The sequence below is a fragment of the Octodon degus genome, unplaced genomic scaffold, assembly GCF_000260255.1.
Source record: "Octodon degus isolate 3935 unplaced genomic scaffold, OctDeg1.0 scaffold00006, whole genome shotgun sequence".
Classification (NCBI taxonomy): domain Eukaryota; kingdom Metazoa; phylum Chordata; class Mammalia; order Rodentia; family Octodontidae; genus Octodon; species Octodon degus.
The window spans coordinates 33,716,084-33,738,708 of record NW_004524582.1 but is presented as its reverse complement, the minus strand read 5'-3'; the positions used below and the strand labels follow the sequence as shown (position 1 = coordinate 33,738,708).

The window sequence follows — 22,625 nt, the reverse complement described above, 5'->3', positions numbered from 1 at the left end:
AAACCCTGATTTTTCACAAATCAAAGGGTTACTTTCAGCCCTGTATGGTGGTGCACACCTGCAATCGTAGTACTCTGGGAGCCTGAGGCAGGAAGATAGTTAAGTTTGAGCCCAGCCTGGGCAACTTACTTAGTGAGATCCTTTCTCAAAATAAAAGAATTTAAGAAGGGCTGGGGTTACAGCTCAGTGCAAAGACCCTAGGTTCAATCCCCAGTCCCCCCCCCCCGCCCCCGCCGCCCAATTCCCTTTAAATTTATTTTATTTATACATATTTTGTTTTTGGAGATAGGGTCTTGCTATGTAGCCCAGGCTGGTCCTGAACTCAGTTATGTAACCCAGGATGGCCTCGAACTTTTGTTGATCCTCCTGTGTCAGCCTCCCGAGTGCTGGGATTATAGGCGTGCACCACCATGCCTGGCCTCCCTACAAATTTAAACAGACCACACGGAAGCACTGAGATCTGTGGGCTAGTGGGCACCACAAGGACCTTGCCACACAAGAGGCACAGCGGCTGCCAGGGAAGCATGGTCCCAATGACTCCTTGTGACAGTTCTGGGCAGCTTGCAGGGCATACTTCACTAGGGTTTCTAGACCTGACCTCTCCCTGCCCAGAATGTCTACTCATGCAGTCTACCCCAGGCCAGGTGTGTACCACACTATCTCTGCCTGATGTGTGCTGTCTCCATAAGAGGCACAGCAACCCCAGCCGGCTCGGCTCCAGTCACTCCATCGGCACTCAAGTGAGTCTTCACAAAACAAAGAACAGGGACAGCAAAAGAAGGGAAGCTGAGGCGGCGGCCAGCTCCCACCACGACACCAGCCCAGGCTCCAACGAGGTAGTGCTTAGCTTACCCAGATATCCTGTTTCTCGCCAATGGGGAAGTTGGAATACAGATCTACGATCTCTGGCGTCCTGTACATAGGTGTGGTGTTCCTTGTGATCTGAAGAAAAAAAATGTGACTATTTCTTGGAGAAGCTCCAGGTAAGCAGTCTCTAGCTCTGCAACAGTCCTCCGACTCTCTAAGCGCTGCTGCAGCCTGGGCAGTTCCTGGTCTTCCCACAGGGTCCCAGGAGAGGCTCAGCCACCCAACAGAAGGTAGGTACAGTCCAGCCTCAAGCAGGACCTCCCAGGCAGAGACAAGCCCTGTAAGTGCACTGCTAGTCCATGCTTTAACGACATCTGTATGGGTACCAGCAGCTCTGCAGGTGAGTGGTAGTGACGCTGAGCACCGTGCACTCAAAATGACTTGCAGCAGTCAGTTTCATGTTACATGTTTTACAACAATTTTCAAAAATCCCAGAGAACAAAGGATAAGAGATTCAGAGCTACCTGACAAGAGGAGAATGAGCTGAAACACTCCACTCAACTGTCAATGGCCACAAAGGCATGACAAGGGCCCTGAAGCCTGGTGCCGACAGTCTCTACATCCCTATCCTTGGGGACACAGAGTTTGCTCCAAGGGGTCACAGGAGTCGAAAGGAGTACAGACAGAGAGGAAGGGGCTGGGAATGGCCACATCAGGCCATGGGGCACCACCTGGCCTCACCTCCTCCTCCACCATGGCTCGCTTCTGGGCGCTCCAGCTGTAGTCAGGGTAGTGGGAGATGGTGGTGGCACTGCCAAAGTCACACAGCTTAATGGTCCCCTGGCTGCTGAGCAGTAAGTTCTCAACCTGCAGGATGCCAGAAGATAGTCCTATGGATGTTTAGGCCTCAGTGGAAGTAACAGATTATGTTGGGCAGGATGAGCAGACAGCCCAAGGCTGGGGGTGAGGATACTGGCCACAGGCTCCAGTGACCCCATATCCACTGCAGACAGGCAGCAGTTCCACATTAGAAGCAATGGTGTAGGATGAACATACACACACACACGCACAGCCTGTGCAGGGCTGAGGAAGAAGGGTCACACAAATCTGGATCTACAGATTGGAACTCACATTCCAGTCTTTCTCCAAGGGAAATGTGCCCTAACCTAAACTCTATTTTTCTTTTGAGACAAGGTCTCACTATGTGCAGGCTGGCCTCAAACTCAGAGTGAACCTCCTGCCTCAGCCTCCTGAGTGCTGGGACCATAGGCATGTACAACACCTGGCTTGCCTTATCTTAAATTCTTTCTGATCAAAAGCAATATATCTGTGATTCAGAAAAATAAAAAAGTTAGTATCATTATAAATCATACAGATAATCCCAATTAATCATGAGATACAATGAACCAATATGTCACATGTAACTAAATTAAACATAGCCCAGGAACAAACTTAATAAACAAACTTAATACCTACTGTGCGGAAAATCATAAACAGCTGAGATGAAATTTAAATATAAAGCACAAAGTGAAACACCAAGCTTCTGACATGGTTTCACAATGTCATGAAGAGGTACAATGTTATTAGGATGTCTCACTGCTCCACTGGCCCCAGGGCCCTGTTCAAGCAACTCTGGCCACAATCCACAATACAGGAGTTATTTATATATTTTACATGCCTGGGGGGAGGGGCTCAAAGGAAGATTAGCACTTCAGATACATGAAATTACATGGGTTCTAGTCTGTAGATCCAGATTCAGCCATGTCCATTCCTTGGGCAATGGTCCTGGAGGCTGTGTTCCCAAGCAGGGTGTGTTCCCAAGTTCTTAAACCACCAGTGCCACATCCATAATGGCTCCTCACAGATATCTGTCAACTCTGCTATAGAGTCACAGCACTTCTGGTCAATTCCCAGAGATTTGGTGGAATGTCACAAACTGATTCAAAAACTTGATGAAGACACAAAGAGTCAACAGGAGCAGAGAGCCCCCTGTGCAAGGCTTTGGTCAACACAGGTACTGGCCCAAGGATGTGAACTAATAGGTCACACTCTCATCACAGGATACCCTGTGGGTATATGAAGAGGGTGTGCCACATCCCTGGGGCTGCAGGGTCTGGCCCAGGAGGAGGACCCAAGTTCACAGAAGCAGCAGGAAGGAATGATGTCCTTACCTCCTAAAGACTCCTACAGCATTCAAGAGACATGTAGTCACCAAAGCATCCTGAAGGGCAGCAAGGTAGCTATAGAGAAGAACCCTGCCCCAAGAGGCTGCAAACCACAAGGAAAGGACAAGAGAAAAACAGGTACCAAAAGAGATCTAAGTCCATGATGGGAAGACACAGCTTCAAAGGCAATGCTCCTGCAACAGGACCCTGAGGCTGCCAAGGTCCTGGCAGACCCAGGACCAGCCAGACAGGAACACGAAGTTTACTCCACAGCCACAGGACAGGGCGGAGAGCAGGCCTGAGAGGGCCTTGAGCTCTCTGCACTGGAGGATGAACAGCGTCCACCAGGACAAGCTCACACTTGGATTCTTCACTCCTCATCCTGCTGTTCTTCACTCTCCTTAAGAAAACACAGGCAAGTACACGCATACCAGATTAACTCCACATCACAGATGTTGAAAGACTCTGATGCCCTGAAGAGACCTTCAGCAACCACAAGGAACCCTGGGGCTGAAGGCAGAACCAAGGCAAGCTTACTGCAGGACCCAAGAGCCCTTACTTCCCATGCAGTGGGCCTGGAAGCTCAAAAGACACTCCTGCTGCAAGCAGCAGGGCCCTACACAAAGTACAAAAAGAAAGGAGGAAGAAATCACAGAATAAGTAAGAGTGGAGGAAAGCGGGAGGAGGGTAAAGAGGAAGAGGAGTGTCTCTGAAGGAGCACAGAACAGGCAGACCTGTCTGCCGCATAGGAAGGCAGCTGGCCATCAGTCACCTCGAATTTTGCTTTACAAACGTTTGGGTTTGGTGATCCAATGCTGGGGGTCAAGTTCACTGTAGTATCTGAGTTCTAAATGTAGATTCACAGGCAGAATGCCCAGTCAAAGTCACAGAGGACTTGGGCTAGGGAGATAGCTCAGGGGCATAACTGCCTGCCTGGCAAGCACAGAGTCCTGAGTTCAATCCCCAATACCGCAAAAATAAAAAATAAAAAAATAAAATAAAATCACAGAGAACAGAGCCTACCCCAATCAGAGATGCACCACTGAAAACTGCTTCTAGACCCTGGGCTAGGGGATGGAGAGAATAAGATGAGGGAGAAGGTCACTGAAGCCAACTCCATGTGGCACTTGAAGAGAAGTCCCATGCCCTAGAATCTCACAGGCACACAGAGATCTGGGGGAGTACGGAAGACATCAACCCCTGGGCAGAATCCACCATGGCTGAGACAGCTGTGACTCTGGAAGCCAGGCCAGGGAGGCACACAGGTGGAGAGATAGGGGGTATAGCTCAGGGGTCGAGCACTTGACTGCAGGTGGAGAGATAGATGCTGCCCTTACCCTGGGTCACACATGGTCAGTTATGTAAGTAATACGTGAGGCAGTCAAGGTGGGCTGAGCACTGAGAGGAACTCAGGGGCTTGGTGGACCCAAAAGCAAGGAGGGGCTTCTTTGAAGGTCTGGCAGGGGTGCACTGCCCAATCGCACATTCATGAGCTGATCCCCAGCAAAACATCTGCTTTGCTGGTCAGAGTGCTACAATGACATAAGAAACATTCTAGCTCCCGGAGATGCGCACTTTTCAAGTGAAACAGCTTAAAAAATCTTCTGCACAAAGAATCTGCCTCAGTAAGGAGTCAGGTTAAAGACAAGCTTAGTGGATGATTCAAGTGTGGGGTTGATTAATAAGACACAACAACAAAGTAGAGACCAGGACATAACCAGAAGACTCCCACAGCACACACAGCCTTAGAAACAGGACACGCATGGAGCTCCACAGAATTAAACTCCAGGACCATAAAGGAATGTAAAAAAAGGTACGAACTAAGAATAAGGCACTGATGACTAAAAACACGTATTTTCTGGTTTTGTTTTTTTTTTTGGTGACCGACTCAGCCTACCCTGGGGGTGGGGCTGGCATGGCATGTGGTAGAGGGATCAAACTATGGTCCCTAGGCTTGCCTAAGCAGGCACTTTAAGCCTCTGAGCTATCTCACTGGCCCCTACTGTCATTCTATTGCGGAAAAGGTAAATTTCTAACATGCAGGCTTGTTATCCCCACCCCATCACACTGCCAGTCAACTGCAGACAGGGGCCCTGCAGGACAAGGACAAAGTAGTAGGACCAGAGACCTAAGAAGGGTAAAGGGCAGCCCCTACACACACCCTAGGAGGTCACACCCTGCAATAGCATCACAGGAAGATGACTGCCTGAGCTCAACAGACAGAGGCGCTCACAAGGCCTCAGCCCGGGGGCTTAGGGCATGGAATGACGTGAGGGCACCTGTGCCCATGGCTAGTACCTTGAGGTCTCTGTGGATGATGGGCGGCTTCTGCCTGTGCATGTGCTGCACAGCTCTGCACGTCTGGTAGAAGATCTTCAGGACGGTGTCACAGGGCAGAGGACCTTTAGCTTCAATTTTCTTTAGAAATTCTACCAGCTGCCCTAAAAGAGACAATTGAGTTCAATCACTCTGGGCCTGAAAAATGCCATGCCCTCCAGGTCAGGGGTAGGTTCTGGTTCTGCTGGTACAGGACCTGCACTCACTGGCTTATCTCAAGTTACAGTTGGTGCCTGACCAGTTGGCCTGCACAGCTGGATCTGCCTCTCCATCCCTCCACTGCTGCAAGTCTGTGGGCACCAGGTGGCACTGCAGCCCTGGGTGTGGGTCAAAGGCAGCCAGCACAGAGTAGTCTGGGAGCAGCACAAACAGCAAGGCCCTCCAGTGGAGGCCCAAGCAAGAGAAACAGCTCCCTGTAGTTGGTCAGAGAAAGATCAAGGACTTGCATCTTCATGGGGCCAAAAAGAGTAATTACAGACCACTTGCCATGACGGTGACAAACAAATTATGTGTCCCTGTAAAGGTCACTGCCCCTCCTTAGGTACAGACAGTATCTACCTGCTAATACTGTGTCTCAGACTCTGTGCATACAACACGAAACCTGCAGTGGGCCTGGCACTATCCAACTGCTCTCCAGGGATCCCAGGCTAGACCACCAGCTCTGCCAGGCCTAGGGCTGAGAACTTGGGTGTAGGCACTGGGATGCTGTTGGCACCCTAAGTATGCCTGTATGTTCTTCAGTCACCCCACTCCACACAGGTTTCACAGTTACAGCTGTAGCCCCAAGCATGGTGTTGCCTGGAGCCTCTTCAAACTACAACCAACCTAGCCTTAGTTCTCTGCCCCTGTACCTGCTCTCCACAGAGCAGCCTCCAATGAGCCTTCTGATCAACACACTCCAGGCCCTGCTTGGCCCAGGACCAAGGCCACACCACAGCCACAGCCACCAAACTACAGCAGATCACAGCCACTGCTCTGGTGACTACATTTCCTCCCTGCCCAAGTACACTGGCCTCACACCTCACATCTCCTTCCAGGGGCTTCACTATCCCCCTCATCTGAATGTGCAATCTTTATCCTGCCACAGCTTGGGCTTCCAAGCCTGTCAGCTTCATCTGGACAGCACAGGGTCTCCAGGCCTGCATAAGCACGGCCAGCAGCAGCTTCACAGTGTACCAGAGTAAGATGCTAGTGCTGTGAGAGCAGCCTTGGTAACCCCCAGGCCTCTGCAACTTCTAGAAGAAAGAAAACATAGGCTCGTGTGCCTCTGGTCTCCTGCAGCTCAGAGCAAAGCCTTCTACTAATGCAACTTTAAACCAGGAGCTCCAGGCGCAAACCTATAGCAGGGATTCCAGACCAGTTCTGGATGCCCTCCCAGTGCCCAGCTGGAAAGCCCCCAAGCCCTGCCAGCCGATTTACCCTGGCTATCAACCTGGGGTTCCAAACCTTCCCCCCTCCCCCTCAGCCAACGTGTTCCAGTCTCTGCAGCGGCCACGAGAGATTGAGACTTTAAGAGGAACAGGCGCAGGAAGAGGCGGCTTGGCCCAGGGGAGGAGAACCAGGCCTGGGGGCCAGAGCAGGGGCAGTAACCCTGGCTGTGCTGAGTGGCTCATTCTTTTTTTTTTTTTTTGGCGGAACCAGGGATTGAACTCAAGCCCTTGTGCTTGCCAGGGAAGTGCTTATTCCACTGAGCCATCTCCCTGGCCCCTCAGTGGCTCATTCTTGAGAAGAATTAAGGAGTTTGTTTTTAAAAGTAAAAAATTCAGGTCTGGCAACATGTAGCTCAATGTTAGAGCACTTGCCCAGTATGTATGAAGCCCTGAGTTTCATTCCCATACTGCAAAGCAGAAAGTAGGAACTGCCCAAGAGCTCTCCCTTCTCCTCGGGCCCTTGTACAGAAGACACACAGCAGCCACCCAGCTCTGCTGCAGGAGTCTGGCCTCAAAGCCTTCTCAGTCTGACCTGCTGCTGCACAGCACTCCCCAGCCTCACTGATCCAGTGTTCTGCATCCCCACTCTGACCCTCAGGCCAGGCACCCTTATGAGGCCTCTCAGGTACCACGAAAGGAAGTGTGTCTTCCCTTGGAGAGTGTACCTGGGCAGCAGAGCTGGACCCTCTGCTCCCCTCACTGCCGGCCAGGAACAGCAACTGAGCCTGCACCCGCCTGCTGCCTCCTTCACTGCTCTGCTGTGCAGAACACCACAGTGATGGACCCTTGTTTTTGACAGTTCCACCTCTAACTCTCCAGGACCAGAACCTCCACAACTTGTGCAAAAGTTTCTGACTTTTCCTAATGATGGAAAAGGGGCCCATTTTGAACAGCACCTGGGAAAATGATAGATGGTAGGAGGCCCCCCAACCCACATGGCCAAAGTGCTCAGGATGGGCAGAATCACGCCCTGATTGCCATCTGTTCCACCACAAACAGGCTCAGCAGCTCCAGCAATGCACATATGGGTTACCAATGTCTTGGTCTCAGGAACCCTGGCCTGTGAGCATGGTGAAGTGAGCAGGAAGCTGTCCTTCACCTCAGCCCACCCTCCAAGGCTTCAGTTACCCATGGCCAACTGTGGTCCAACGACACAGAATGGAACACTATAGACATAAACAATTCATAGGGCTTATGTTGTGGCATCCTGAGTGATATAATGGAACTTCACACTACCCCACTTCGTCCCTGGTGGGGGATCACCCATGACCCAGCCCATCTTCAATGGATCAGTAGCCATCCTGGTCATCAGAACAGCTTCCACAGTCTTGCTGCACCTGTCAGAGGCTCTGATCTGTCCCTAGGTTCAGGTACCCATGGGGATAAGCAGCACATTCTAGGGGCATGAAAAGTCCGATTTTATCAAATGTTTAAAAGTAAGTATAGGGCTGGTGAGATGGCTCAGTGGTCTAAAGCACCTATTTAAAACAAGCTTAGCTAAAGCACAGGTGACCGCGGTTCAATCCCCCAGCACCACATGCCAGCCAGCCCCCGCCCCCTGGTGGGCTGAGCTGAGCTGGCCACACACACACACACACACACACACACACGCATAAATAAAAAATAAAAAAAATTAAAAAAAAAAAAAGTAAGTATATATAGTAAACCCCTAGTCAGGCATAGTGGTACAAGCTTGTAATTCTAGCTACCTGGGAGCCTGAAGCAGGAAGACTGCAAGTTAGAGGGTGGCCTGGGCTACACAGGTAATTAAAGGGCAGCCTGGTTACACAGTGAGATCAGTCTCAAACAAAACCAGAACTAAACCCTCCAAAATAAACACAAGATTTATAGCATCTATTCAACTCTATATCATCTGTTTTTTCATTCAGCACATGTTCTTCTGTAACTGAAAATCACAGTAACAACTGACACCCAGGAAGGGGAACACCCCAGGAAGCTGAACAGGGCTAGCATCCTCCCTGCTCATGGGGACAGCCCAGGCCTCAGAACCGGTTTCCAGGCACCATGCACCTGACAGAGCAGCTGGGAGAAGTATTACTCAGAACAAAAAGGACATAGGTAGACTCACAACTGACCACAGCACAGGAGCTGCGCAGTGCTGCATGACCAACACACTGGAGACGGCTACAGATTATGACGATTTCCTTAGGGACAAATCTGGGACAGTAGTCAGTCCACATATGAGAAAAAGGATCTCGGGACTTGCTTCCTGCAATTTCTCTTTAAATAATTCAGCAAGAACACCACGGAAGGGGGTAACACACCGAGAATCACGATATAAAAGAGAATCTGGTGTGCCTACTGCACCGCTTCTAAGTTCTCTGTAGGTTTAAAACTTTAGAATGAGTCGAGGGGAAAAAACCCATGCCAGGGTCACTGTGTGGAGTTAGGGCACCATGGTCCCAGCCACGTCAACGAACTCTTCACCACACAGAGCGGGGTCATTGGGACCACAGCCGTCTGGTCTTCAGTGAGCAAGGGGCCCGGGAAACACAGATGACGACACAGCAGGGAAGAGCCCTTCCCGACAGGGCGGCCAGCTCCTAGTATTCCCCAGTCTGCTCCCCCGCCTTCTGCCTGTGCCAGTCCTACAGACATCGCCACCTGCCTGCCTGCCCACCCACTCTCCACTCAGCTCCCAGCCCCACCTGCACATGCACGCCCTTCCCTGAGCTACGCTGCCCCACCATGTCCACCTCTTGCCCCTGCTGTCTACTTATACTCCAGCCTCCTATTTTCCACTAGTTCCCATCACTCTCTGCCCATGCTGGCTATCAGAACAGTTTGTCTTGTGCCCTGTGGGCAGCATCTCTCACAGGGCAAACTGCTTTTCATGAGCTTCCTGCCTCACTCTCCCTCACTGCTCCTGTGGGGCCTCTTCTCCCTATACTCACTGCTCCAGTGACAACCATTCAAATAGGCACTGTGCCATGGCCCTGGAGAAGAGCTTCCTCTCAGGAATACAGGTCCTGAGACAGAGCTCAGCCCCAGCAGACACTCGGCCCCCGGCAGATGCTCTGCAGCTAAGCTGAATGTGAGGGAGCCACCCCACCCCCAAGTCCTAGCTCCACTGCACAGCCAGAGCCACAGGCTCAGCAGCACCCCTGGACAACCAGACAACCGCCCTGATCCCAAAGCACTCTGCAAGGGCTTTCCCAATGACCGGTCTCTCCCTGTCCTGATGCTTTCTTGGGTTTGACCTTGAGGTCACCTTCCCTCTAAAGGGCCCTCACTTTGCTAAGGGTAGAAAGCAGCCACAGTGAGCCTGTGACTACAGTCCCCCTCCCTTTCCTCATCTGCTCACTGAATGCCTCTTGCGTGCCAGCCCACTCTGCCATTGGGAAGACATGTGAGCCTGCTCCTCCAGGGCCTGCAATCTGGAGAGGGACATAGCTAAGTCTGTTCCAGGTGACTCAGATCGCCAGACAGACTGGTCTGTCCTTTTAGCTGAGACCAGAGCCTTCTGAGAGGACCCTGGGAGCAGATTACAGCAAAGTATACACACAGACAGCAGCACCCTACGCTCCAGAAGTACTTTACCTCTGCAGAGCTCTGTGAGCAGCAGGAACTCCGCTTGCCCCGTGTCAGATTCCTCTTTGCCTATGGATGCTGCAGAGCAGAACTGGACGATGTTGGGGTGACCAGAGAGTTTTTTCTGTAGATACTTTGTCAAAGGAGAACACACACAAACACAGCAACAATTCTGTGTACTCAGTACATACAAATCACTGAGAGACCAGTAACACCTGGAGTGCCTCACATCTCAGCAGAGCAGGAAGATGAGGACAGCTATGTGGGGCCACGAGAAGCTAAGGATGCAGAAAAAAGGAGTGGAGAAAGTGACACGCAGCCAGGCAGAGGCACTATGGTGCCACAGCAGGGGGTTGCGTTACCACGTCCACACTACCCACAGCTGGGCAGCTACCACATCTTCTGAGCAAGCAAAGCTTAGAGCAAGAAGCAGATCCAGGAATGTGAGGCCCCAGTCCAGGAAGACATGCATGGCAGTAGAGAGCAGGAAGAGCCCACAGCCCCACCATCTACGAGGCAGGCACTGAACAGAAGGCCACATGGGACCTACTGGCACCATAGCTGTCCACAGCCTTCACTCAGGCCTTCAGACAGATGGGGCAGGGCAAAGCACTCCCAGGCATGGTGATCTGTGGGGTAGGAACAGCAACCCCTTTCCCAGTATCTCTGAATATTTTAGTACAACTCAGGGAGTACAAAACAGGTCTTGTAGACCTGGAAATGGTCTATAAGAAATCTGGTAAAGGCAAAAGACCAATTTTAACATATGCAGAATGACACCAAGCAGATTCTGGCGGTTGGGGGTCACAGTCTGATGCAGGTCAGTGCCTCCCTAAGTGACAGCACCAGCCCGCAGGCCCAGAAAAAGGATACCAAGAAGCAAACTTCCTGAATGATGGCTCTGTTCTTTTCTTCTTCATTGGATAGTAACCGCTGTTGGGGCATAGCACATGAGACAGGTTGAAGGTCATTTACCTTGCACTTTACACGATGGCTTATCTTAGACAAATACCCAAGAAAAGAAAAAGCACTGCATCTGACAGCACACAACCCGTTTAGCTACATTTTAAAATCTGACCTGACAGAAGCTTAAAGACTCCTGAACAACTCCCATAAGGCAAGAACACAAGAGAAAGTAGAAATAGGAGCCATAGTGAAACAAGACAGACAAGGACAGCAAGAGGAACCACCAGGCAGAGGCCAAGGTCAGGCCCTCAGGGTCCACCAGTGAGCTGGGCCTGTAACTGTGTCCCAGGAAAACAGCAGAGATATCCCGCCCTACACCCAGGTCATGGAGACCTCTCCCAGCCCACAATGACCCCTATCCATGCATGCTCTGTGGGCACAAACCCTACACGAGTGGCCACTGAATTCCTCATATTCCTAGACCCTTATTCTGCCATATGGAACCAAGGGGCTGTGACCCCCCCCCCCCGCCCCAGTGAGGTCAACCTCACCGTGCCCCCAAGGCTGACTAGTCCTCCCAGCCCCATCGGATAGGAATAGCTCGAGGGTATCCTCAACTCAAACTGGAGACAGAAAACAGGCAGATGAATTATACAGCAGATACAAAATGAGTAACAAGGACTCATCTTGGAAAACAATCCTAGAGATACCTATAAATAAACCAACCCCCCACACACAGTGTCCAGCTATTCTCTTTTACCTTTAATGCATACTCTCTGCCACTTCCCAGATCTTGAGCTTCATACACAAATGCAAATCCTCCTAAAAATAAAATTGTATATCAGTTCAGTACTATAATTTGAGCATAAAAATATCTTTACTAAACAAAACACACACTACCCTTGGGGCCACAGACAAAAACTGTTTCCCACAAAGAAATGCAGCCCAGTTTACTCGCCAATGCCATTGACATGATGGGAAAGACAGACTCAGGCCAATCAGCAAAGGAGCAGTGTGGGGGAAATCAGCCAAATCAAAAGCCAGTACTCTGAAAACAGCAGCTCTTCTGAGATTTTACCAGACAGATTTAAGACTTGACTCACCAAATATTTTTCTTAAGACAGAATCTCACTGTGTAACCTAGGCTGGCCTTGAATTTGTGATTCTCATGCTTTAGCCTCCCAAATGCTGGGATCACGGGTACGCGATGCGCCAACATGCCCAGCCTTTGCTAAACTTTTTCTAGTGTTCTCCAAGTAGAAAATCACATTGTTAAATTTTAACCTGTCACCAAATTCGGATTAGAGAGCATCCACATACAACAAAAGGAGTATCCTACCTAGCATGCTTTGCACCCCGCAAAGGCCAGGTGCAAGGAAGGGCTGTGTTCTTGTCACTTGGTGTCATACTTCAGTATAATCAGATGAAAAGAATGAGAGGCATTCAGATCACAAGAAGCAGCAAAAGCATTCTTATTTTCAGGTAACATGATCACCTGCATGGAAAATCTGGTGAAATCTCAAAAGAACAGCTACTATAACTAATAAGTAAATTTAGGAAGGTTGCAGGATATAAAAGCAAGACAAAAAATCAATTATATTTTTATACCATCAAAATAGGCAGAGATTTCTTAGACATAAGCACAGAAGCATCATCCATTAAAAAAAAATGAACTGTATCTAAAAAGATTTTCTTGCAAATATACTAACCAAAGAATAAGACGATCCACTAATTAGGTTTGCAAATCATTTATCTGATAAAGGACTTCTATCCAGAAAATATAAATCCCAAATGCAGTAACAAAAATTTCAATGAACAATGATAGGTTTTTCGGCAGCATAGTGAAGAGATAGAAAAGATAAAAGAAGCCTTTACTCCAAAGACACGAGAGGATCACGGGCAGCTGGGGCAGGTCCTCTGGCCCGAGATAGAAAGCAGAGACTTTTCTGGACTTTGCCAGGGTGGGGCTGGAGGGGATGTGTAGAAACAGCTGAGCTGCTGCATATGGAGGAGTCAGTAGGCTGGAGTGTCTCTTGAGTGATAGCTAACTAAGGTGGTGGGGTGAGTGGACTGTGATAGACTGTCCTACAGTGAGCCTTTCTGCCCGCTGTGGAAGTGCGGCTGCTGTTGTGAATGCACGGAGACATGGAGTCCATCCACCAACTTCGGGCACTAGTATGGATTACTTCATTATTATGGTGGTCATCTCACATGGCTGAAACCCCTGAAACAACAGCTCACCTTCCCAGAGACCCCCTTCCCTATTTCCTTTCACCTTTCCCACCTCCACAGGAAGACCCCAGTCAGCTCCTCAGCTGTTTCTAAACAACCCCCTCCAACGCCACCCCAGCAAAGTCCATAGAAGATCTAAAGGCTCTGCCCCAGCTGCCCTCGATCCTCTCCATGTCTCTGGAGTTAAGAAAGTCTTCTTTTATCTTTCCTATCTCTTTACTGTGCTGCTGAAAAAACCTATCAACAACAAAAAATAGACACATCAACAAAGATACACTGGGGCAGTTAAACACATAGCAAGATATTTCACCATTATCATTAGAGAAATGCAAATTTAAACAAGATATTTAAGCATCAGAATGTCTAAAATTTTTAAAACTCACCAGATCAACTGTTGTTTAGGAGGAACAACTGAAATGTATTCCCACTACTTGTGGAAATGTCAAAAGACACAGCCACTAAGGGAAATCTTAACAATTTCTTAAAAAGTTAATCATATATCAACTATATAATGATGGCTGGCCATGGACATAAATGTATAAATGCAAGACCATAAAGCTGTAGGACAAACATGGAAGAAAATCTTCAAGACCAGGACTCTTAGGCATGTGGAAGGGGGATAGGCGACAATGCCAGTGCACTGCGATTACCTACTAATCTGCTTTTGAAGTCAATCTAAATGCACCCTGTTGACACCCAGACAGGGAATCCTGGCCCTAAACAGAGACTCTCCCACTTCGGTGAGTCCTGACTTCCCAACAGCTCTGCATTGGTCAGTCAGTACCAAGTCTTCCCTGCCTGTCCTGAACAAGGAAGCGCCCTCTATCTGTGGCAACAGAGAAACACAGTTGCCTCAGAAGTACTGAAGCTTGTTTAAATGTTTATGTAGAACACTAGATTTCCTACTCTGTTTCAGTTCAGAAAGCGGCTTCGAATAACTAAGTCAAAGGAGGAAATCTGGTTCATAATTGTTTGAGTTATTCTCTTCTCCTGGCTCACCCAGAGCACAAAGGGAACAAGCTCCTCTGCCCTTCCACAGCTTACACACTTCCTTGTTCTGCATCCGGGTGCTGCCTGAACAGCAAAGGCTTTCTGCCTTGCAGAACACCCCCACTCTTTCTCATTAAATCACACCCCCAAATCTGCTTATGACACAGTAGAAAAAAGTATGTGAGGGCCAGCCAGATAGCTCAGTGGACTAAAGTGCCTAAGCAGGAGCAGGGGTAGGGGTGCGATTCCCAGGCCTGCTATGCTGGCTGCACCCCCAGGGTATAGAGACAGCAGTTGAGACGGGTGTGGTGGCGGGCGCCTGTAATCCCAGGGCTTGGGAGGCTGTAAACAGGTGGATCACTACGAGTCCTATCTGGCAGTGAGACCCTGAACACCCTGTAGATCCTTCCCTAAATTACAAAAAAAAAAAAAAAAAAAAGGACACCAGAATGTTGTGGCAGATCCCCCAGCCCCAAGAACTAGCAGCTCTAAGCAGGGCCTCACTTTCTCCCCACACAAAGAGAGCAGAACACAAGTGTTTTTCACCCATAAGCTTCACACATGGAGAGGTAATTCTGGGCACCTTTAGACAAAGGCAAGGAAAGCCCAGAAATGGAAACTCCACGCACACCAACAATCAGTGTGAGGAAGGTAGAGAACATTCAGGAAGCACAAATAAATCTGGCAAAAGGCACCCCAGGACACACAGCTGATGGTCTATCCTGCAAGTCTCTACAGGAGCCACGGCCACCGGATGTCGGAAGAGAAATCGGCACTGTGAGACCCAGCGCTGTCCAACCTCGGCCCTCACGGGGGACAGCAGAACTCCCAGCGCCTCAGCGCTGTGTGCGGCACCCCAGAATTCGCGAGCCAGTCCCGACAGCCACAAGTCCGGCCTGACCCCTGGTGCACAGCACTGCTGGGTGTGGTGTGAAGACCCACGTGCACAGCCTGCCCTCGAGCTCTGCTCCCCTCTAGACGCCAACCGAGGCCTTCTGCGCCCCTTCTCTGCACGCCTACGGGCGCGGCCTCTGCTTCGGACAGCGGAGGCGCCTGCACACCCTGGCTGTGGAAGTCCTGCCTCGCTGCCCCATCCCTGCCCTGGCAACGGCGGCCCTTCTCCCCGAGCCGACCCTCCGGACGCGGACCCCACTGACAAGGACCTCCCTCCCACCCGACGCGACCCCCGCGCACAGTGGCGACCCTGCCGGACGCGACCTAACCCCGACAGCGACCTGGCTCTCGCTGACGGCGGGGCCGTCCTGGTCCTGACCCGCCCCGCGCCGCCACCGGTGACCCGGGCTGCCCTCCCGCCCGGCGCGGGCCTCACCCTCCGCCAGGACTCGCCGCACTCGCAGGCGCAGCTCGCCCAGCTCCACAGTCTGCCCCACGAAGTCGCTCTGGTCGCGGCCGGCAGCTCCACCCAGGGCGCCGGGACCCGCCAGGAAGTCGAGCGCGGACTGCAACAGGGACATGGCGACGGCTGCTCAGGACAGGGGAAGCTGGCCGGGCCGGGCCGGGCCGGGCCGGGGCCAGAGCTGGGCTCCGACTCCGCTCGGCCGGATCAGCGGCGCCGGGCTGGCCGCGCCGCCATCTTCCGCCCGCGCCGTGACGTCGGACCGCGAGCTCGGCGCGGCGCGGCAGGCGGAAGTGCGTCACTCGCTGCGGCCGCGCGGCGCGCGCCTGGCATCCGTCGGCCTCGCTCGGCCCGCTGCGGACGCAGGTCGCTGGGTCGCGCCGCCGGCCTGGGCGCCCTCCCCTCCTCGAGGTCCCGCCGGCCTGGATCGCGCCGCCGGCCTGGGCGCTCTCCCCTCGTCGAGGCGTTGGGCGCGCAGCGCTGCTCAACTGCCGCCTCCGCCCGGCCGTGCTGCACAGTGCCTGAGCCGAGGCCGCTGGCGCTGACGCCCCAAGGTAAAGCGAGGTCTTAACAGCCCGAGGGCGTCCCACGCGGGTCACCGGGAGGACCGCGCCCAGGGGTTTACTTCTGAGCCCGCCCAGGATGGGGGCCCAAAATAAGCTCGTCGCTGCTGTTGAAAGGCTGCAAGTTTAAGCGCCACAAGGCCAGCTCGCTAGCCTGTGCTGCAGACTCCTACCTAGCTATACAGGGTCCTGGGCCCTGCGTGCACCGGCCACCCAGAGCTGCCCCTCCAGGTACGAGCAGCCCTGTGCCTGCCGCCCCGGCCCCCTTGTGCAGAGCGGACCCTAAAACCCAGTTGTGGTCATCTTAACCTCTCAGGGTTTCACACTTAAAAAAATGCCTCTTGAGGCAAGTTAACACCTGCTGTCTTTAGAAATAGATTTAAAAAGCATAGAAGATGTGCATCAGGCGCTTACGAAGAAAGTTTGAGCTGAGCGGTGGAGTGGAGAAGGAAAGTGCCGGTGAGGCCCAGACGGCACGTGGAGGTGACTGAGAGGAGCCGTGTGGAGAAGAGTGGGGCTAGAGGGCCCTGTGTCCGAGGATGGGAGGTAGAGCGCTGGACGGCTCGCCGGCGCGCGGAAGTGCGGGAGGCCACTCAAGTGGGCGTGCAAGGGCATTCGCGCGTGCGCTAGGGGCTTGCTTTCCGCATGGGAAAAAGTTTTTTTTTTTTTTTTTAATGAGGGAAGGAGGAAAAATGCCTTGCAGTTGCAGGTTACTTTCTGTGTTTATTGGAATGAAACAGGGAATTCTGGTAACTAATGGTTTCTGACAGGGAAAAGAATGCATCCGCTAAAAGTGACAGGACGCAGAAACCCTAAGGTTTATACAGTGGAAGAGCCCTAAACCAGCTGTTGGGAGAAACCTGAATAACTCACTAGAAAGCGCTATAAAGTTTTAGGCTATGAACTTGTACTGCATGACCTAGGGCCACGTGGAGGTTTCTGAGTGCCATAGTTACTTTGGAATCTACTCAGACATTTTCATAAATATTTATAGAGCACTTTTGCTGGCATTGCAGCAGGACTTGGTAGTGCAAGCCTGTAATCCCAGCACGTGGGAGATTGAGGCAGGAGGATTGTTGCAAGTTCAAGACCAGCCTGGAGAAGTGAGCCCAAGGCTAGCCTCACCTGCTTAGTGAGATCCTGTCTCAAAAAGGCAAAAAAAAAAAAAAGGTGGGGGGAGGGCAGATAGTTCAGCGGATTAAAGCACCTGCTTAGGCAGACCCAGGGCCAGGGTTCAATCCCAGCGTACTGTGCTGGCCCTACGCCTAGGGCATGCTGAGACAACGATTGAGACTGAACGTGGTGGCACATGCCTGTAATCCCAGGGCCTGGGAGACTGAAAACAGGAGGATCGCTAGGAGTACAAATGGCCCGCTCTGTGTAGTGAGACCCTGTAGACCCTGTACTAAATGTATTTTTAAAAAACAAAAGTAAATGCATATTAACACCATCTTAACCAAAATGTCTTCATCTCCAGTCTTCTTTATTGAACTCTTAAGATACTTCACTTGTACACATGTATGTGAAACTGAATCTCTGGACTTGATTCCCCTGTAGTAGATGTGAGGGCAAAGGACATTATCCACTTTATTTCATAATGATGAATTCATCCAAAAAATATACCAATCCTAGATAAAGCACCTAACAAAATTTTACAATACACAAAACAAAAACTAATAGAACTGCAAGGAGAAATAGATGTCATAATTATAGTTGAAGGTTGATAGAGTTGGAGCATATTCTTTTCTCAGTAAATGGTACGTGGGCTGGGGGATAGCTTGGAAGCCTTAAGTGCCTCCGTGGCAAGCGTAAGGACCCAGCTTTGATCCCCAGTACCACATGTCATGCTGGCCACCAAAATCAGGTGTGGTGGCACACGTGTAATCCCAGTACTGGCAGGCTGAGACAGAATCATATGAGTCCAAGCTGCATAGCGAGACCTTGTAACAAATAAAATATTTTTTAAAAATTTTAATTAAAAAAAATGATATGATAGAGCCAGGTATAGTGTTGCACTTGGAAGGTTGAGACAAGAAGATCACCAAGTGTGGGAGGCCAGACTGGCTACATAATGAATTCAAGGCCATCCTGAACTATACAGGGAGACACTGACTCTGAAAACAAATAAATGATATGAAGGGACCTAGAAAGTCACTGAGTAGACCCAAACATTGTCAGCCAACTTGAACTAATAAACGGTTGTAGAACAGTTCTACAATGACAGTGGAATACACATTTGAATCCAGAGCATAAAGAACATTTACTAGGCTAGGTCACAGTTGGTGCTATCAAGTATATTCCCTGACCACAATAAATTAAATTAGAATTTAATAACAGAAAGCCTTTGAATACTTGGGAATTGAGAGCGCACATATAAATTCCCTGTGGTTCAATGATGACATTAAAAGGGAAAATAGTATTTGGAACTGGATGAAAATTAAAATATGACATTTCAAAATTGCGAGATGCTATTAACTCATTACTAGAAGTAGGTCTCATATCAGTGATGAGTGGTTGGTGGCTGTTTTTTTTTCCCTGTACCGCGGATTGAACTCAGGACCTAGCACTTGCCAGCCAAGCACTTATTCTATTGAGCTATCTCCCTGGCCCAGTGATGAATGTTCTAATGAAGGTAATGAAGTTCAAAGTAAGTGTAAGAAAGGGTGTGATTTAAAAAAAAAAAAAAAAAAAGGTGTGATAAAAGTGCAATTCAGTGAAGTAGAAAAGAAAAAAAAACCAGTGAAACAGCTAATTCCTTGTGATGAATAACACTGAAAAGTCTGGTCACATTGAGTAGAAATACAAAAGACAGGGGCTGGAGAGATGGCTCAGTGGTCTAGAGCACCTACTTAGAACAAGCTTAGCAAAGCATCAGGGACCACGGTTCGATCCCCCAGCACCACATGCCAGCCAGCCCCGCCCCCTGGTGGGCTGAGCTGGCCACACACACACACCACACACTCTCTCTCTCTCTCTCTCTCTCTCTCATAAATAACTAAATAAAAAAAAAAAAAAAAAGAAATACAAAAGACAAAAATTACCTACTGGGGATGAGATTTGACACTACTGAGAAGATAGAATGTTTTAGTGACATTCTGTCAATAAATTCAACAACTTAGGCTAAATGAACTGATTCGTTGAAAGCATAAACTACTTCAGCTTACTCAAGCTCATTCAAAAAGAAATAGTAACCTGAAAAATCTCTCTACCTACTAAGCATTAAATTAATAGTTACAACTCTTTACTTGAACACTCCAGACTTCAGATTCTCCCCTGGAAATACCACCAAATATTTAAAAAACAATGTCAGTCCTACATAAACTTTTTTCTCTCTTTTTTGTTTTTTTGGTGGCACTGGGGATTGAACTCAAGACCTTGTGCTTGCCAGGCAGGTACTTATACCACTGAGCCAACTCCCTGGCCCCTAGTCCTACATAAACTTTTACAGAAAATTGAAGGAAGGAAATACTTTCCCTCCTCACTCCCAATAGCATTATTTTGATATTGTAACAGGATTAAATTGTAAGAAAACTACACACTGTCATTTTCATGAACATAGATAACAAATTTTCTTCTAAAATATTTTTTAGGGCCAGGGAGTTAGCTCAGTAGAATAAGTGCTTGCCTGGCAAGCGCAAGTTCAATCCCCGGTTCCGCAAAATAAAATAAAATATTTTTTAGCTAGTAGAATCCAACGCCATAGGTTGAGCATCCCTAATCCAAATATACATGAGTCAGCAAGGTGGTTCAAGCAGACCGGGGCACCTGCTTAGACAAGCTTAGGCAGGGGCAGATACTGCAGCTCAATCCCCAGCACGTGCTGGGCTCACGCCCAGGGCAGGCTGAGCCAGCCACAGAGTCTGGAAGTAGTGGCATATGCCTGGTCCCAGCACTGGGGAGGCTAAGAGCAGGAGGATCACTGTGAGTACAAGCTGTGTGGTGAGATCCTGTAATGACTAAATACATTTTAAAATATATATATAAATAATATATAACATTGGCTGGCGAGATGGCTCAGTGGTCTAAAGCACCTACTTGGAACAAGCTTGGGAAAGCATAGGGACCGCGGTTCGATCCCCCAGCACCACATGCCAGCCAGACCTGCCCCCTGGTGGGTTGAGCTGGCACACACACACACACACACACACGCACACACACACAATAAATAAATAAATGTTTAAAATTAATTAAAAAAATAAATTAAAAAAAATAAAAACTTTTTTTTAAAAAAAATAATAATATATAACATATATGATATCATATACACACACACAAAATGCTCCAAAGTCTTAAACTTTGAGTTTCAACTGCTTAACTGATAAAATATATGCAAATATTCCAAAATCTGAAATACTCAAATCTGAAGCAGTTCTGGTTCCAAACATTCTAGATGTTAAAAATGTTCAGTTTGTGCATAAAAAGTGTAATAACCAATTGGGATTTGTCCCAGGAATGCAAAGTTGGCTTTGTATTTGAAAAATTACCAGTGCAGTTCACCATTAAGAGTGAAAAAGATGTGGTGATGCACATCTGTAATCCTGACACTCAGGAGGCTGAGGCAGGAGAATCACTAAAAGTTTGAGGCCAGCCTAGGCTACAAAGTGAGATTCCTTGTCAAAAGGACCAAAAAATAAAATGGATCCTCAAGACATTTTAAAAGACATTTGCTAAAATCCAGCATATCCATTCCTGAGTTCAAAACAGCCAAGTAGGAGTGAAACTACACTTCCTCAACACGGTAAGGGTGTCTATGAATAACTTATAGCTGCCCTCATACACAATAAAGAAAGACTGTTTTAACCGTAAGATTAGGAGGAAACCAAGGCTGTCTGCTGTGACCAGCTCTACTCAGTATTGCATTGGAAATTGTAGCCAGTGTAATAAGGTGGGTTGGAAGTAACTTTAGGGTTCTTTTGTTTGTTTGTTTTGGTACCAGGGATTGAACTCAGGACCCTGCACTGAGCCATCTCCCCGTCCCAGTAACTTTAGTTTGAAACGACATGGTTGTGTCAGGGCTCTTTAGCCTTGGCACTGCCCACCGTTGTTATAGGGGTCTGTTGGTCTTCCAGTGTGGTCTGTGGTACCTGTGGTAACATGACGGCAGGAATGAGGAAAAGATAGACAAGAAGACGAGCTGGGTGAGGTGGTGGCCTGTCTGCCTCCCCCTAGCAACAATATGGACATCTATACCTTTGCGAAGTTAGTAACATGTGACACAAGGTTTCCTAGTGACTAATAGCCAACATTAACTGGTCAGAATACTTATCTCAGTACTGAGTTAGCTTGACTGCTTTAGGCAGTGAGGCCTAGTCCTGCTTTCACACATTTGACCAATTTTCCAGCTTCCGTAGCTTCCACCATATCCCCCTTTTTTGTTTTGTGGTGTCATGGGTGTTCTGTTGCAGTTGGAAAAGCTGTATTTGGAGAACCCGTTAGAAGACCTTTTCATACTTGATGCCAGTCCAAAGATTTTTGGTATTTGAATTCAGCACAGTAACCCTACGTCGTACAGTAGTCCACAATAGTAGTAATTTATCTATACAGTTAGTAATTGTCAGAAGTTGTTAGTGACTTGTGCCTTTTACAGCTTAGCATATTCATACAGCATTGCTTGTCACATCTTGTGGTTACACTCTTCTGCTGGACGGTTAAGACCAAGTTAAAGCAACGCCTGTATAAATACAAATTTAACTTTTGCTATCTGACAAGATCAGTTAATCTCTTCAGGATTTACTTTGGAACCATGTACAGCACCTCTTAGAATTTCTGTTATTGTCAGTCATCTGGATGAGTTGAAGCCATTGCTTGACCAATGTGCTCTCTCTAGGTGACTGTCCTTGGGCACACTCTACATCATCGATCTCTTTCCTCGGTGACCCCATAATCTCCTTGATCAGAAAATTTGGGATGCAGCTGAGTTACAGGATGTCACAGCAGAGGTTCTCTTTAAGTCCTGAGTCCTCATTGACCTTGAAGGGCTAGGACCAAAATACTGGTTATCCTTTTAGCCTGTCTATCTCTCTAGTGCTAGGTCTCCAAACTTTAATTGTTAAACATCCAGAAGAGAAGCTTAATAACATCCTGTAATGGAGGCAGTAAGCTCAACATTACTATCTATCTGAATAGCAAACACCTTTGACATGGAATAGAACTGTTATTTTCTGATAACTATGGATATTCTAATATTTAAATCTGTATAGGATGTTAACAGACAAGGGGCTGGTGAGATGGCTCAGTGGTCTAAAGCACCTACTTAGAGCAAGTTTAGCAAAGCACAGGGACCGCG

The 22,625-nt window shown here is 49.0% G+C and overlaps 2 protein-coding genes across 5 annotated transcripts in view; one reads left to right on the top strand and one right to left on the bottom strand.

Annotated features, from left to right (window-relative positions):
• The window catches only part of Gak (cyclin G associated kinase), a 43,566-nt gene extending 27,551 nt beyond the window's left edge, over nt 1-16,015 (bottom strand). For 2 of the 4 annotated variants that reach the window (XM_004624636.2, XM_023700478.1), the window contains exons 1-7: nt 15,750-16,015; nt 11,958-12,019; nt 11,165-11,224; nt 10,301-10,415; nt 5,271-5,413; nt 1,549-1,674; nt 853-942 (exon numbers count right to left, since the gene is read on the bottom strand). In XM_004624636.2, the coding sequence (XP_004624693.1) occupies nt 853-942; nt 1,549-1,674; nt 5,271-5,413; nt 10,301-10,415; nt 11,165-11,224; nt 11,958-12,019; nt 15,750-15,894 (741 nt within the window). In that variant the 5' untranslated portion in view covers nt 15,895-16,015. Of the gene's footprint in view, nt 1-852; nt 943-1,548; nt 1,675-5,270; nt 5,414-10,300; nt 10,416-11,164; nt 11,225-11,957; nt 12,020-12,536; nt 12,606-15,749 lie in introns of those variants that run through there. The other 2 variants (XM_023700469.1, XM_023700486.1) reach the window with 2 other exon arrangements.
• Nucleotides 16,016-16,221: 206 nt separating this feature from the next.
• Nucleotides 16,222-22,625, top strand: part of Tmem175 (transmembrane protein 175) — a 29,489-nt gene continuing 23,085 nt past the window's right edge. Inside the window, exon 1 of the mRNA XM_004624694.2 lies at nt 16,222-16,330. The gene's annotated coding sequence lies outside the window, so the exon portion shown is untranslated. The remainder of the gene's footprint in view (nt 16,331-22,625) is intronic.